Raw genomic sequence first — 17,119 nt, 5'->3', positions numbered from 1 at the left:
TTTGAAGCAGTTTAAGTGGATAGAGACCAGAGGACAGAAATCTGATACTGATACTCATACTAGTTTAGCTAAAAAGCTCTCTGTAGTTCTGTTTTGGTCAGTTTTGAGGCTTTTTTTCATTCCTTCTGTAAAATAATCTGGTGTACCAGGAAGTCTATTTCTGCACGTGTTTTGCTGCTCTCCTGTTTGCTGCCAGGAGTAGTCAAAAAGGTTCTTTCTTAAAATGATGCAGAGGAAAGAATATGTAGTATTTGATCAAGAAGGTTGTGTTCACTGCAGTCACGCTAAGGAAAACAAATTCAACTGACAGGATGTGCGAAACACTTCTAAATTTCTACACTTCTAACACTTTTAAATTCCTACAGTTGGCCATTGGGTGGATATGTTCAGCTGGGAAAAAATAGGGTTTAACTCAGTGCTTTTTCCCTGACTTAGCTCTCCCTTTATGCATTTGTAAAGGCTTACTATGATTGGCTCAATTTGTTCCAGAGCCAGAATTTTCTTAAACGTTTTGGAAAACATGTTTCCATACTTTCTGGGGAAATTCTCCCAATTCTTATTGAGTGTTTGAGGATATGTATTTGGATCTACAGAGAGCCATGGGTTCAGGCGTGTGATTCTTGCATTGAGCTGCCTTGTCTGGGAGCTGGGCTGCATTGAGCTGCCTCGTCTGGGAGCTGGGCAGCTTCTGTGCAGTTGGCGGGGAGCATCAGACTGCTGCAACCCTGTGAGGATTTCCCTTAGCTTTCAGAGGTGTGTCTGCCATCCCCTCTCAGTGGAGTGTGTGATGACCTCAGCTCTGGTACAGAAGTTTCAGTTGGGTAGGGGATACCCTACCTAAGGACCCAGGGTATTAATTTGGTTGATGGCATGGGGCACACGGTATGTTTCCAGCCATCTGGCGGTTGCTTCTACCATTGTAAGCACATGACGTTTGCCATGGTGAGCTTGTGGGAGTGTGATATTATCCCACCTCCCTGTAATTATATTTGTGCTACCATCCTCTGTACCAAAGAGGTTTTATCTGCTTGGCTTGCTTAATTACAGCATGCTTCACATTCATGGATAACTGATGTGGTAGTATCTATAGTCAAGACCACCTCTTGATCCTGAACAAACTGTTCTCTAAGTGAGTATTTTTATTTTCCTGAAAGATTGGTCTCCTGGAAATAATATGTTCTTCTAGAATTACACTTGCGTTTATGTACTCCAAATTCCTGTATTCCGTGAATCTTTTTATCCTAAAGCATTTTTTGTTAGTCAAAGATAAAGGCCAAAAACACATAGATAAAGCGAGGGACTTTGGAGAATTATTGATGTTTTAAAGGCAAACTATTACTTGTTATAAACTGATGTCTGTATTATTGAAGAGACAAGAGTGCATGGTCCGTAGAGGGAAGCACAGAATTATAATTTCATGCAGGAGTTCTTTTGAAATTCAAATATCACTGTTTGAGTCCCAGAAACCTCTGTTTATTCCGGAATTTTTATATAATGGTTCTGAGCTATGAAACTAAGGTTACTGAATGATAACAACTATTGGCTTTAAAAGAAGAGGATTACGGTCTTATGGAGTGTTCAGATTAATTAACACGTACCACTACTTACTTGACTACTTGCGATTCTTTCAAACACTCACAGATACCCCAATTTCACTCTGTCCTATTTTTAAATGAAGAGGAAATGTCTGGTGGCTGTAGGAATTCCTTGCGGTCTGTGTGATGTCTGGAGAAACGTCAGAGACAATGGGACGTGTGTGGCAGCAAGAACACACTGCTAGGTACAGTCACTTTTTCCCATGGATGAAAGTACTATTTGTTCTGTGAGGCTGCAGATTCCTTGAATCAAGCACACAGCTCACAGTATATGGTCAGGTACCGGCATCTTCTCTTTGGATTTACTTCTGCTACCTTTTTCAGTACAGAACTCAATTAAGGCAAGCTGATAAGCATGTCGGGGAAAGAAAAGAAATAGAAGAGCAAATTTTCAACTTAAAGGAAACATTTTCAAACCAATTGGCAGAATGAAAGAAAACAGAAAAACTTTGTAGGTGATGTAAGCTATTGTGCCTTTTATACAGATATATTTATATGGAACACATATACGTATACACATATATTTATATGGAACAGTTAAGAGGAAGCCTCAATATTAGTATGTATTGAACTCAGCTTTCTCGATATTGAAGTCACGCTTATAGAAATTTACTGTTTTGGAAGAGCTCTTTATATTCATAGGGCCTTATTTGTACACAATAGGTTGATGTATATTCTGTCAGGGGCAGGCACAGACATCTATTTTTAATCTATCTGGAGCACAGGAATCCATTTGACATGAAGAACAAATATTCCAGTCACAGTTTTTCTTCTAACACAATAGAGAAAATGTCAAAGAGCAAGATCCTCAGCTGTTCCGAATTGGCACAATCCCTCTGAGATTTCTTTCTGTGTTATGTATTAATAGTAGTTTTAAAAATTATTAGTTATGAAGAAAAATCTACTTAGCTGTCTCTGGTCCTGTGAGGGAATTGTGTTCTTTCTGTGTGCAAGAAAAGATTTTGTAAACTTTTATTCACTTTAGCAATGTCTGTATGCATGTTCCAGGTGGCTGATTTTTCAATTTCATGCTGAATTTCAAACACAGCTTCTCCTATGTTAATCCTATCGACACAGTGCTGACAGCACTTCTCTAGTTCCTATGTGTAGAGCTGTATAAAGCCCAAACCATAGCAATGCTTCCTCTCCTGGGGAGTGAGAGAAGTCTCCAGATGTACGTTTAAGTGCTCTGCTTTTTCTAATCGTTACAAGCAACTAGGCCTACAGGCTTTTTTTTTTTTTTTTTTTTTTTAATTTCATTGGTATGGAAGAAATTGTTCATTCCGTATATTGAATTGTTTTCTTCTACTACCAGCCGCATATACATATTGGAGAGTACTGTATGATTATACAGAGTGTGACTCTGAGAGTAAGAAATCTGAGGATCCAGAGCTTGCAGGGCTACATTTCAGCCTTTAGAGGTATGTACGTGCCAGTGTAGTGAGAACGTGTAACAGATATCTGTCCATATTATGGCTATGTGCAGATAGAAGCAGCAGCTGATAACCTTTCTGCTGCTAGCTTATTTTCCAGAGTGATGAACAGAGAGGAGGTAGTTGCATAGTCATTGGCAGCAGACTGAGGAAACTGCATCTCCAGAAACCCTCTGCAGATAAAGTTTGGGTCTCAATAAAGCTGAGCTTTGGAGTTGGAAAGCACCTGTGCAAGTTAGCAGCGCTTGTGCTGCTGTCCTGCTCGTGTTTTGAATTTTACTGTGATGTTTGTAGTAAGTAGAGCAGGCTAGACGATGGTGTTTTGACAGTGTGGGTGAACCCAGCTGTGAGGAGGGAGGGATCAGCAGCCCTCCAACACCTCAGTCCCCACTGGGCTGGGAGACACGTGCTTGCCATTGAAGGCCAGCTTGGAGGTGCGTCCACTGTACTAGGAGGAAGAGTGTAAATGAATGCCAAACTATAATCGCAGCAAATTAGAAATTAAAAATCCTTTTTGGTTGAAAAGATTTGCAGAATGTATTTTAATCCTTTTGAGTAGGGATAAATGGACCTTTTATCTTGCTGTGACAAAGAACCTCATCCCTCAAGGAATCGTGCTGTATGTCTCAAAACTTTTTTTCAGTACACACAGTTTTGTATTTTAAGGCTACTGTCATACTGTTAAACTAAGTCAGAGAAATTCAAGTGCCAAGGCTTTCATGCACACCCCCTGGTCTGTCCAAGCTGGTTGCTATTATTTGTACTTGCTGCCTGTGGCCATTTTCTGTCTGGCTGTGTACCCTCATTTGTGTGTACTCATTTCTGTACCCAGAGGTAAACGTTCATTAACCTACAGAAGAGTTGTCCCAGCAGAGAAGGAAAATGGGGAGATTTTTCCAGACAGGGAAGGTCTTATAGGATCAAGGGCAGCTGTTCTGCTGCGTTGAAAGAATGCAGACGAACAACAGTGGAGAGGTCAGGCTTCAGTGAAATGTAATACTTTTTTGTTTGCTGCAAAAGCAATTTAGCAGAACTTTATTCAGTGGGACCAGAAACATGGTGAAACTCTCACCTTTTCTGTTTCAATATGAAGTGCTTCTAGCTTCCTTCAGATATGTATATCTTGAGACTTCTTTGAAAGTCTGACAAGAGTTGTGCTAGTAGCACTGTCTTGGTAAGCCTTTTCCATAACTGAGTATATTGAAATAGCCAGAACTGTAACCTGCAGAATACACAAAGAGGAATTGACCAGGTGTTCTAATTTCCTGCTAAAGTATTTCTGTAAACAGATCATTGAATGATGGATTCAGCTCAGATAGGATGTGCTTTCAAGAGCAAACTGAACAGTATGTTAATAGCTCTTCAAAATATAGTTGAAATTCAATTCCTGCCGGAATGTCAGAATATTTGTAGGGCTATCTCAGCATCAACTTGTCGAGTAACCTGTGACTAAAAGCTCTAAGGTATTTTTTGGACATATAAGCAGAGGAGCATCTGGCAAGACCATGAGAATAATTCCCCTTGTTCAACTTTGGTGAGCCTCATGCCAAGTACTGTGAGTAGTTGTGGAGTCCATAAGGCAACATTCATTTTGAAAAATGAAGGAAGAGCAACAAAGAGCGCAATAATGATCACAGGAGATGATCTAATCATTTATTTTCTCCTCTATATCCTAAGAATCAACACAGAGGAAAAGCAGTTACCTTAGAGCAAATAGAGTTGTATTACAGTCCATGGAATTATATCCTGAATCTGTATCCTGATTCTCTGCAGGTTAAAAGAAGACGTAGTTCATTTACAGTTATTGTGTGCTTCTACAGCAGATGTGACTCAGGCTGTGAACAGAAGTGAGCTATGACTCCGCCTGTGTGTTCCTTTCATTTTCTTTTGCCCAGTGTCAGTCACAAAGGATTTGATGTTATTTTTGTTTTCTTTTCCAGCTGAAATAAAGATCTGTTTTAAGTACTACCATGGTGTTAGTGGAGCCCTCCGAGCTACTACTCCATGTATCACTGTGAAAAACCCTGCTGTGATGGTAAGTTTAGCCTACTTATTCATTATATTTGTGCAGGATACTAACTGCCAGACAAACGTATCAGTGTAAGTTCTCCTGTTTCACCATTAAGAGTGATTTTTGCTAGGGGGGTGGGGAAAAATATTGTGAGGCTGTAATCACCAAAATTAGGAAATACTTTTTTTGGTTTTCTATTTTTCTTTATACATTTTTTTCATTATTAAATAACATTTTATTATATATAATATAAATATAAAATAATATAATATAAAATAACATTTTATTATATATAATATAACATTTAATAGAAACCACTGAAATTAACTGAAATTCTTTGTACAAAGAATTTGGTTTTCCTTGCTTTCAGTTTTAGCTGCCAGTTTGATTTAACACCGTTGCACTGGTTATCTAATTCAAACTGAATTCTTATCAGAAGCCTCTACTTCTTATTTGCTAATATTAAAAATCGAATTGTTACTGAGATAGGAATTATGAGTATTGAAAAAGAGGAAGACTGTACAAAACTCTGCTTTTGCAGAAATGGTTGAATTTTCGGAGTGCTTGTATACCACCAAAATTTAGATGATTCTCTGACTTTCAAGATTTATTGCTGCCTTCTTACAATTTCATTATGAGACTTGTTTTGAAACACTAGAGGTTTTAAAGTAGTTTTTTTAGTGATGTGAATACCTGTTGAAAGAAGAGCATTCCAAACTTGTATCCAGGTGCATTTGATTGAAGTAATCATCTAATACACTTAAATATGAAGTTGACAGAAATTTTCACAGTGCATTTGATTCATTGATTTTAGCTACCAAAAATTTAATATCATATCTGCCAGGATGTTGTCTTGACAATTACTGCACTGAAGATACTATACAGCACAATTTAATCCACGTGATTGCTTCTAATTTGATATTGCACTTTTTCAGCATTGCATATTATATACAGGTGAATCTCATAGTGATATAATATCGTATGTACTCTCATGGACTTTGTCTCATTGTACTCAATGGTTTTTATTTCTCTTAGAATTACTGACCTAACTGATAGCATCACTTAATTGTTTTTCCTGTGAGCAGTATAGGCTCACAAGATATATGAACTCTTGATACTTTATAGAAGAAAGTATGCATCTGAAATTAGTGTAGCTTGTATCATTTCTGGATCTTGTTGTACAAACCCCCAGTGTTTTTTCAAGGATCGTTACACAACAGGACATGAGAATGTCTGTCTTTGAGTATGTGATTATTTACTTGGAATTTACCAAAGATCTGTCTTTCTGAGTCAGTAGTCAGTCCTGTGAGGTTAACTTGCTGTCACTATTGGTTCTCCAAGTCGGGTCGAGGCATGCCCATTCCTTCTGGGCTTTTTAAGTTGTGGTTAAGTTACCTGCTAACTCAGATCTTGCTAAATTTTCACAGTGCATGGTATGGTGGGAATTATGTTTCTGGTGTAATTCATACTAACGGCATATTAAGCCAGGAACGTTAGTCAGTCTTATTTTGGGATAAGCAGTTAATGTTGTGCTATGTTCGTTTGAGCTAGTGAAAAATCAGGTCTCCTCCAGATGGTCAGTCTGGTCAGACTGAGTTTAACCTGTTGCGTTTTTGATGCCCTCATCATTTTACTACCAGCTGTTGCTGCTGAAGTATCCTTATAAAGCCATTGGAGCAATGGTACTGCATGCTCAGTGATGAGATGACAGCATTCTGGTGAGAAATGCTTGGCCCTGAAAATGATGATGAATCACGACTGCAGTGATGTGATAGGGAAACGAGACGGGCTGGAGCCATGCAACTTCCTGCCATGGTCTGCTCCCTCATGAGACCTCTGAAGCCCATGAAGACATCAAACATCGATGTCATTGCGGTTCCTTTATCACTTTATTAACTTGACTGCTCTTATATGCTAAGTATTAGAATTTTGCAGTGGAAGAAATTCCTCAGTCTCAGTTGCACCACACCACTTACTCTGATTTGCTTTTGTTCACTGATCATTGTGAGAAGTATTTGAAAGATAACGATAATGCTAAAAGCAATATTGAAAGGACGTTTTTAGTGCTTTCTTCATGGGTTGCACGTCTTGGTCCAGCAACCACTGCTCGAGAAATGCTTATCAGTCCTGTAGCTTCTAGTTTCGCTTTCAAACAATTCCTCAAGTGCTAAGAACTGCTATATGTAGTTCAACATGTATGCACAGGTATACAACTTTGTATTCAGCTTACTTTGTTTGGTAGATCAGGTGACTTCCTATTTTATCACACATATACATTCCTAATGTAGTTCGGATGAAGCTTTTTCAGCAGACTGTGTAATCTCTTCTGTCTGGGACTGGGTGCACTGCCTATGGAAAGAGCCATTTGACTTGAAATATAGCTCTGTTGATGTTTTTATGTTAGATTATTCAGTTGGATGCACATCTCTGCCTTGAGACAAATTCTTCTGTCAATTGAAAGGACTGTTCAGTGGGTATAGCTATTTAGACATTAATACATGTGTTTTGAAGTAGTGCTTTATCTGGTCAGGGATTTCTGTAGAAACCAAACCTGAAAATCTGTGCAGTATGCGAGTAGCATTTAGATTACATTCATAGTTGTATATTTGTTGCAATTCTCTGTTTAGAAAAACTTGCCATTCATAAGTTTGAAGGCTTTCTTTAGACTTTTTTCTCTTTTGCCATTTTTATTGCACAGTAAATTGCCTTCCTGTGAAAAGTGACAAAAATTTTGCCCGCTGTCACTGACTAGCTTTCATACATATTACCAGTCCATACTGTTGATTTTATTTCACGGAAGTGAAACCAGTAAGAAAATAGGGTTTCCCCTTCTGTGATTGATTGTTTGGAAGATATCAAGGGTGAGTTTATTAGCAACACTTAGCATAACTAATACGTGCTTTCCTAGAAATGGATGCTGCAGCTTTGTCTGTCCGTGGTAATAGGCAGTACTGGGTACAATTCTTCTTCTGTGTACTTCTTACTAATTACGTAATGATCTTTGAACATGTGTAAAACAGATGAAAATGTATGTGGTTTCTTATTTCTTTTTCCCCTTCAGATGGGAGTAGAAGGCACAGAGGAAGGTGCTTCTGGAGCCCAGCATTCTCGGAAGTTAGTCAGCTTTACACTATCAGGTATAAAAACAAAACAAGAACAGAAACCCCACAGAAATCAATGTTTTACAAGGCATTAAAAAAAAAAAAAAAAAAAAAAGTAATTGCTGTTTTAAATGTCAAAAATAGAGTGCTTTTCTTCCTTAGCTTCTGTAGGAGCACACTCTAGTGGCTTGAAAGATGTCATATCTTTACAACTTCTGTTTGAAAACAAGTCAAAATCATGAATTTCCAGATTTAAAAGCAACTGAGTTGATAGATCTTGACATGAGAAATTTTCACAATTTCTAGTTGGTGCAGCAAAGAAAAAAAGGTTAAATATATAGCCTCTAAATACAGTGCAAGCTGGTTCTGTCACTTTTATGAAAGTAGTAACAAAAAAAAGGAAGGAAGAGAAAGGAAAGGAGAAGGAAAAAATCTTGTCTTGCAACAGAGCTAAGCTGTCATACAGAAAAATAGCTGAAGGATACTGTATATCAGCTACGCTTGTTTTGATTCGCACTTTATTCCACAGGAAATTGCTTCTAAATAAATAGCTGACAGTGGAAACATTTAGGGGCTGTAAGAGTAGAGCTGAAGAAAATGTTCTTTGCTATGGTCTTGCAGCAGTTATCAGGATAGAACTAATATGTTCTATCAGAATAATTGTTTTGTTAAATCTGAAAAACCTGTGTTTAACAGAATGTTATGACTCAACTTGAGGAGTCCCCTAAATTCAATTCAAAAGTGTATTGACTTATAGGTCTGTAAGGTGCTCTCCAGAATGTTTTTTGTTTCTCATCCAGAATGTGGCAAGTCTGCATTTTGTTGTTGTTATCTTAATCACAGAATCACAGAATCACAGAATCACCCGGGTTGGAAGGGACCTCAAGGATCATGTAGTTCCAACCCCCCTGCCTAGCAGGGCCACCAAACACACACATTCAGATCAGGTTGCCCAGGACCCCGTCCAACCTGGCCTTGAACACGTCCAAGGACGGGGCATCCACAACCTCCCTGGGCAGCCCGTTCCAGGGCCTAACCACTCTCCTTGTATAGAACTTCCCCCTAACATCCAACCTAAATCTTCCCTCCTTCAACTTGGATCCATTTCCCCTAGTCCTGCTGTTGTCAGCCCTTTTGAAGAGTTTACTCCCCTCCTGGGTGTAGGTTCCCTTCAGGTATTGATAGGCTGCAATGAGGTCACCCCGCAGCCTTCTCTTCTCCAGGCTGAACAAGCCCAACTCCCTCAGCCTGTCCTCATAGGGGAGGTGCTCCAGCCCCCTGATCATCTTAGTCGCCCTCCTCTGGACCCTTTCCAAAATCTCTTTGTCTTTCTTGTACTGAGGGCTCCACACCTGGACACAGTACTCCAGATGGGGCCTCACAAGAGCCGAGTAGAGAGGGACGATCACCTCCCTGTCCCTGCTGACCACCCCTCTCCTGATGGAGCCCAGGATCCCATTTGCCTTTCGAGCTGCCAGAGCGCACTGCGCTCTGCGCTCTAATGTCTTTTTTTAAAAAACAAACAAACAAACAAAATTTTATCTTTAATGGATTATTATTCTGCAAATCAGAGAACATTCTGTTTTTTGCAAGTCGTGATGAAAGATAATTGTCTTAACATCTTTCAAGTAAGTATTTTTGAAGCTAAGATGAACATTCTGGTCCCGGCTGCTTGTATGACTGTGGTAAGAGACAAGCACGGTAGCTCTAAATATAACATTATGTTAAACTTCATATTATGGCAAATCGAATCTGAACCATGATTCAGTGTTATTATTTCCTAGGTTTCATGCTATGATGCTTAAATGTACAGGTCTGGATTTTATGGTTGTTTTTTTTTGTGTGTGATTGGTTTGTGAAATACTTCTTGTGAAAAGAAAGCAAATAAAATGCCATGTTTTGAGAATTTGTCTGTATTACTTTAGACTTAATTTGCAGGGGCTGTGATATTGAGGTTTCTCTAGGAACAAAGAAGCATTTTCAGAAAACCTTGCCTCCTTCTATGCTTATATATGCTGTTATGCTTATATATGCTTATATGCTATAGCTTATTCCCAAGTTGAGAGGACATGTGCATCGTAATCCAGAACAGCCTTGATAATGAATGGTTTGTTTTAGGGCAGAAATACCTTACATACTGAGAAAAACGTTTGCACCTCAGTTAAAAGTTCACACCGTAATTTTGTTTTAGGAATGACTGGAAGGCAAAATGTAAATGAGGATGTCCTTGCTTTTCCTCTGTATATCCTCTTGGGAAAACACTTGACTTCCTGCTTCAAGCATCTTCTGTACGCTGGATCCAGTTACTCTATGAGTAATTTTCAACTGCATTATTTAGTGGTTTATGTGAATTGATTTCCTCGGTAATATTTTAAAAATGGCCTACTTCGTGAATTAGCTTTCATTTACTCCGTTCCTTTTTCCTTCCTTGTTTTGCTTTAAAGATATTAGAGCAGTTGGACTTAAAAAAGGCATGTTCTTCAACCCCGATCCTTATTTAAAGATGTCCATCCAGCCGGGCAAGAAAAGTACGTTTCCTACATTTGCTCATCATGGTCAGGAAAGAAGATCGACTATCATCAGTAACACAACTAACCCTGTTTGGCACAGAGAGGTAATGTATGCCTTTTGAGAGCTCTCTGCAAGTTGATGCAGTGTATCATCTTGTATCATCTACCAGGCTTGTATTTTCTCTTTATGCATCAGTCTTTACTCTCTAAAGGCTGGGAAGTTATTTTGTAGCTAGCTATTTAAATGGACACAGAAATTGTAGTAATTTTAGGAACCCTGTTGTTGGATAGAAACAGCTATCATCTGTGTGATTATGCCCTGTGTTTAAGCAGTATGATTGTGAGGTTTTTCGTTTGCTTCTCTGCTAAAAAGAGTTGGAATTGCTCAGCAGCCCAATAGATCAGTTGAAATTGCAAAAAATAAATTAATTAAAATGAATCATATGTTGTGAAATGACTCTTTAAGAAAAGGTACAATAAGTGGGCATTTATGCCTAGCGATGGCAATGACTGCTCATTTGGAAATGATATCCTCACTGTGCATAGCAGGTGGCAAGCATTCAATTTTTCCAGGCACAGTGGATGCTCTTTGGTGCTCTCTAAGTGCTGCTGTGGAAAGAAAAGGCTGGGGAGGCATCACAGTGCAGCTTAGAAAGGACTGGGGGCAGAGGGTGGTTGAGCAGAGCCCAGTTTTTCTGATTTATTGATTTTGGGTGAGCTGAGCAGGTATCAGAGAAGGAACTTTGAACTACCTGTAACTCTCTGAGCGTAGAAGAGCAAGGCCACATCTTTGAAATGCTTGTGTGGGAAAATGGCAATAGTCTGTAAATGTCTCAGGTCTGGCCAGCAGCCTTCTTGGTCTGTGCATGTTTTCCAATGATGCCTGTGCTATTATTTGAACGTTACTGTATTCTTTAGGAAGATTGGAAAATTGAGCTGGACTGTGAGGATGCTTCCAGAAATTGTAATTTATTATTATTATTATTAAATCAAAGAAATAGTAAAAAAGAATGGAGCCGGGCCAACATTAGCACTACTCTGGGGTATTCTGTTGTGGGAAAGACTCTGGATTTGTGGAAAACTTAAGATCTCAAAAACCAGGACTTTTTGTCTCTAAATAGATTCCTCACCTTCCTATCCATTTGTTTCTTCACTCAGTACATAGGAAGAAAAACTATTCTTGCTCTTTCCCCTTTTTTTCCCCCTTCAGTTCTTCTTGTTTTCTGAAGCTTATTAGAAAAGTGATAATGTTCACTGGTGCACGTATTACATCAGCTTGCTTTAACTGCTGTATCTTCCCTGTAGCAATCTCTGATGATACCAGCTTATGATCTCATTACATATGCTGTCTTAGTGGTGCAGAATTGATCCAATTTTATATCTACTCCTTTCTGCAAAATAGCAGTTTTGTACCAAACCAAATTTTAAGTTATATTTATCACAGCTCTACCCAGCATGATAATGCTTTTTTTATTCCTGACCTAATCTAATTATTGTTTTTCGAGATTTTTAGCCACTGTCTACAACTGAGCTGAAGAGTTATTCCTTCTTTTGTTTCTTATTCAATACATTATCATCTAGCTAACTAGATGCTTATTACTTTGTAATCAGCTTTTGATTTTCTTAGAGGTCTTAAAGGTGGCAAACAGGGGAAGTGTAACAGATGAGTTTAGCTTTTCAGTAGATTTTACCCTCACTATTTTTGTTTGAATTTTTAAAAAATCTAGAGGTTCCTCAGCCTGCTTTTTTGTTACAATTTGTCATCACATTACATTATGTGTGCATCCCTGCTGACATGCCTGCTCACATATGTGCCCAGTACCGCTGCTGAATCTTGACCATTTGCAGGATTGGCAGAACAGCACAGATGTCAAGTATGAATTATTCATGAGCATAAGGAAATTTGAAGCTAGGCTGAAGAGAGTGACTGTGACAGTGTTCCCTCAAAGGGGATGGTGGAAGGGAAATCTTACCAGACATAACAATTTTTTAAATAAATTAATGCCATCTTGTATAAAGGCCCCAAGTTCAGGAAAAACTGTTGGAGCTTATTGGGAAAATTTTTGAACTTTGGAGTGAAAATCTACAGAAAATTACCCTTCTTTATTTTCAGTGCTCATGAAAATATGGCCTACAGATTGCTGCACTGATATCCTGTAACACATTCTAAAAAGGACCACAAAACAGGATGTTGGAAGGAAAGTTTGCTAAACGTGTCTGGAATGAAACTCTCCTTTCTTCTGCACTGACCCTGCTAGTCTTCTATACTCTAATAGTGTACAGTGAATATTTCTTATCTTTGTTATTTCTACTATCCATCTTGAGGCAGCCTCTAGGACGCGTTGTTTTCTCTGTTCTGAACAGGACCATCGAAGTGCTGTTGTCCAGTGCAGCTTCTTAGTGAGAATATATTTTCTAGGAATGGTAAAAAGGTTTTTGCTTTCTAGCTAGTTACACATGCAAAAATACAGTGCTTAATAGTGTTGTTGACATTATTTTATAGTATGGAAGGCATTATTTTATAGTGTGGAAACCACTGTAGTCCTCAGTTAATGCTGTCAGAGTTTACCACAAGCTAGCAGTAATTGCATACACGCTTTCTGAATAAAGGTATATTGATATCGTGTCAAATATGTTCTTTCCTTCCAGAAATATTCTTTTGTTGCACTTCTAACAGATGTCCTGGAAATTGAAGTTAAAGACAAATTTGCCAAGAGTCGTCCAATCATCAAACGCTTTCTGGGGAAGTTAACTATACCAGTTCAGAGACTGTTGGAGAGGCATGCAATTGGGTAAATGAATACATTCTTAATGCTTGAGGGAGACTCAACATATAGGTTGCTGGCACAGAGCAGCCTTTCTGGCTTACTGGCACAGTCACAATTTGTATTGCAACAGTAGTAAGAAATTTAGTTAAAATTTTAATATCCTTAATGCCTAATTGGAAGATGGTGGTGTTCCTCACCCTATTCTGAATGCATGTGTATGTGTTTGCATGTATGTTTCTCTGTAATTTGTTTCCAACTCTGGTATCTTTACACAAAAAATCGTTGCCATCACAAAAATGTTAACTTAAGGCTCGCCAACCTAGAAACAGAGCATTATCACAATGCTATATAATTGTGTGCAAATTTCTTAGAACAAGCAAGTTTTATTTTCTCACTTTTGTTACTCAATGAAGTTGTCAGTATAACATTGAGAGATTTAATATTTAATCAACTAGTTGGTCAGAACTGCAAAGCTGTGAATCTTTATTTTTCAGTGCTAGTAATACTAACAAATTAAAATTGCCTCATGCTATGAACAGAGCTCTGATGAGACTCAAAATTGTCCATTTTTAAAAAATTGTTCATTTTTTGGATAGCTATCTATTATTGTTTAAAGAAGAAACTCAACTTGAAAATTTTAAAGGTATTTTATACTTTGAGATGATTACTGGAGTAGGTATAGTACAGTCAAGTGGATGATCAAAGTAGGCCATTGGAAAGCCATACATGCTTGAAAGAGCCTGGGACTTGGTGCTTAGGCACTGTGATATTTTGCAGAGATGAAGCAAACGGTTGGAGGTTTGCAAGAGATGCAGCAGAGTAAGCAAATGTGTAATTTCACATTTAAGAGAATGTAGTAAGTGTAGGGTTTGTTGTTTTGCCAGACTTTTCTCGGTTGTATGTTCTGTTTGGCAGATTAGAAAAAATAATTTCTCAGACAGAGAGAGAGACAGAATTGTTCCAGTGTATTTTGTATAGGAGCTAACTCAAAGCTAATGAGTTGCCATTAATCTTAAATGGCCACTGGATGAGGCCTTTGAGAAATGATGGTAAAAGAAAATGTCTGTATTCTTCCTTGAGAGTTTAAGAGAATGGCAGCATCATCAAGCTTTTGCACAAAAAGCAGGATATAAACAACTGGCCTCCTTTTTCACAGATATTCTCATCAAAGTAACAAGTTGCATAACTGGAGAAAAGCAAATTCAGTTTGAAAACAGTTTTCAGCTTTAAGTTTCCAAAGTGGTGGTTACACTGGTAAGTAAAGTAAGAATAAAATTGTAAGAGTAGCTTAAGATTCTGATGATGTTTTCTGGTAATTTATTTTTAAAAAAGAAAAAGAAGCTCTGCTTAAGTGCATAAAATTTAACTTTACTAAGAAATGCTTCATCTCTGAGTTTCAACAACTTATAATATATTGGAGAAAACAGCTTTTTCTAATAAATTTGCACACTATGGACACTCAAAAATAGGAGAATGATGTTGATTTCAAGACCGAGTTCAGGGATTTCATTTCCATGCTGCATCCCAAAATGTTTTGGCATATACCTGGGATTCCTAGTAGTGGGAAGTAAAGCCTTTTTGCTACATTCGTCAGTTCTTGTTTGTTTTTTTCAAACCAAAATTGTGGAAGACATTTCCTGTTTTCTTCTCCATACTTCTGTTTAGAATAGGAAGGGCAGTATAATAAATATGTAGCAAGAATATAGGTAAGCATTCAGTTTTGTTTTGCCATCCTCATGTTGAAACTAACATTAAAACTAATGTTCTTAAAGGTATTTTTCCTATTTATCTGTAATTTATTTGCCTGCTTTTTTTTTTTTTTTTTTTTTTTTTAATACCAATCAGTTGTCAGGTGCCTGTTTTCCGAGATATGCTAAGGACAGACAGTCTTTCACTAGGAGTCTTGCAAAGGGAAGGAGTGGGCAGTACAGACAGGAAGTAGAACTGTACCACGTATACAATCAGTTGTTATCATTCTCTTATTCTAGTTTTTGTCAAGTGAGTGAAACATACTCACCCTCTTCCTCTTTATTTTTATGATGTCAGTAACGGTTGAAATCCTCTACTGGATTAAAATGTGAGCTTGAAGTACATGTCAAAGGAATTATAGTGTACCATATGCTAAACTTGCCTTTGCATATATCAGTATGAATGAAAAGATGAACTCCAGAACTTTTTAGAACTTATTTTTAGGCATATTGCAGTAGACTTTGGCATTTAACTGTTGGTATAGCTTACAAGTTTTTTTTTTTCATAATGAGATGGCCAATGTCTCCTTAAATTCCATGGAAAATTCCATACATGAGCTTAAGAATGATCGTGTATTGATTTAGCTTAGTCCACAGTAGATGTTATTTATGTCATGGCTTTCTCTAATCTTTATTGCCTATGGCATTGTAAACCTTATGTAAAAGAATCTTCTGAAGGCACTCCCAAGTCTAACTGAAGAATTGCAGTTGGAGTGCTGAGCAATGAATCTGTGACACAGATTCAAGAAACGTATCTGTGATGATTTGAAGTCGTGTTCTGTAGAGCAATGTGGAGAGGCTGCTTTGCCTTAAGTTATCTGCTCAGGACTTAAAGTAATGTTTGTAGCTAAGCAGCTGCAGTTTATCTTAGGAGTTGCCTTTTAGTCTATCGCTTGTTGTAGTAAGAATGCTCTCAGTAAAGAAGAGGTGCTTGTACCAGTACAAATGCAATTGCAGAAATAGCACTGATTTTCCATGGTGGTTTTCAGCAGCCCCCTCTTCTCTCTTCAACTGTGTGGAAGGTGATTGGGACTGTACATTCTGGCCGTGCATAGTAAGAATCTAGGATCATATGCTAAGTCTAAAGCTGATACAGGTACCTAATCAAGTCTCAGTCCTACTGAAGTCAATAACACTTGTATTTTATGTGAAATCTGAGCATTAAAAGCTTTTCTAAATGACAGTGTGCTTAGGCAGATACAGAAGTGCTTTATTGAATAAGAACTAAAATTTGAAGAGGTTGTTTGGCTTTTTTGTTTGTTTGTTTTACAGTAGAATCCACAAGGGGGCAGAAGGCTTTCAAAAAGTGAAAGGTTTTTGTTAATAATAAAAGAAACTTTTTGTTAGAGGGAGGAGTAGGTAAAGAAAAAAGATCCTTTTCAATGTGGTCTCTTTTTGAATTAAAAACAGATTTTGAAATGTGTGAGAATTCCACAATACATATTTGAAAAATATTGTCATTTGTTAGGCTCTTTTATATGTTAACAAAAAGTAAGTTACACCATTGTTGATGTTTGTGCTTTTCCACACAAGCCAGTGAATGCGGTTAATTTTTAAGGTGTTAATTAAGTTACCTTCTATCACATTGACTCTGCCTGATAAGCACTTCTCATACAAACTGTTGGAAAAATAAAACCAGTTAAAATTTGAAAAAATCAAGCAAGAGACCAGAAAAAGCAACCCCAAAGCCAACAGTACCTTTATTTTTGCAGTGACCAGATTCTCAGCTATAATCTCGGTAGAAGGCTGCCAGCAGATCACGTAAGTGGATATCTCCAGTTCAAAGTGGAAATCACATCTTCAGTTCATGAAGGTGAGAATTTGGCAGTGACCTGGGTCTCCAAATAGTTAAATGAACAGTAGTTACATATATTTGTATTTCTAAGGTTATCTATCAAAATTAAGTGTCTCATTTAGTTATGTGGCCTCTATTCTTGCTTTTTGCTTGTGGGA

At 37.8% G+C, this 17,119-nt stretch overlaps 1 protein-coding gene across 3 annotated transcripts in view; it reads left to right on the top strand.

Annotated features, from left to right (window-relative positions):
• The window catches only part of HECW2 (HECT, C2 and WW domain containing E3 ubiquitin protein ligase 2), a 111,782-nt gene that overhangs the window by 36,725 nt on the left and 57,938 nt on the right, over positions 1-17,119 (top strand). For all 3 annotated transcript variants that reach the window (XR_006169435.1, XM_042822155.1, XM_042822156.1), the window contains exons 3-7: positions 4,969-5,063; positions 8,101-8,176; positions 10,585-10,754; positions 13,300-13,442; positions 16,879-16,979. Coding sequence is in view for 2 of the 3 variants with exons in the window: in XM_042822155.1 (XP_042678089.1) it covers positions 4,969-5,063; positions 8,101-8,176; positions 10,585-10,754; positions 13,300-13,442; positions 16,879-16,979 (585 nt within the window). In the remaining variant the exon portion in view is untranslated. The remainder of the gene's footprint in view (positions 1-4,968; positions 5,064-8,100; positions 8,177-10,584; positions 10,755-13,299; positions 13,443-16,878; positions 16,980-17,119) is intronic.

The sequence above is a fragment of the Centrocercus urophasianus genome, unplaced genomic scaffold (assembly GCF_019232065.1).
Source record: "Centrocercus urophasianus isolate 14NV4802_14NV808 unplaced genomic scaffold, USGS_Curo_1.0 seq_20, whole genome shotgun sequence".
Classification (NCBI taxonomy): Eukaryota; Metazoa; Chordata; class Aves; order Galliformes; family Phasianidae; genus Centrocercus; species Centrocercus urophasianus.
This window is presented reverse-complemented; position numbering and strand designations above follow the sequence as displayed.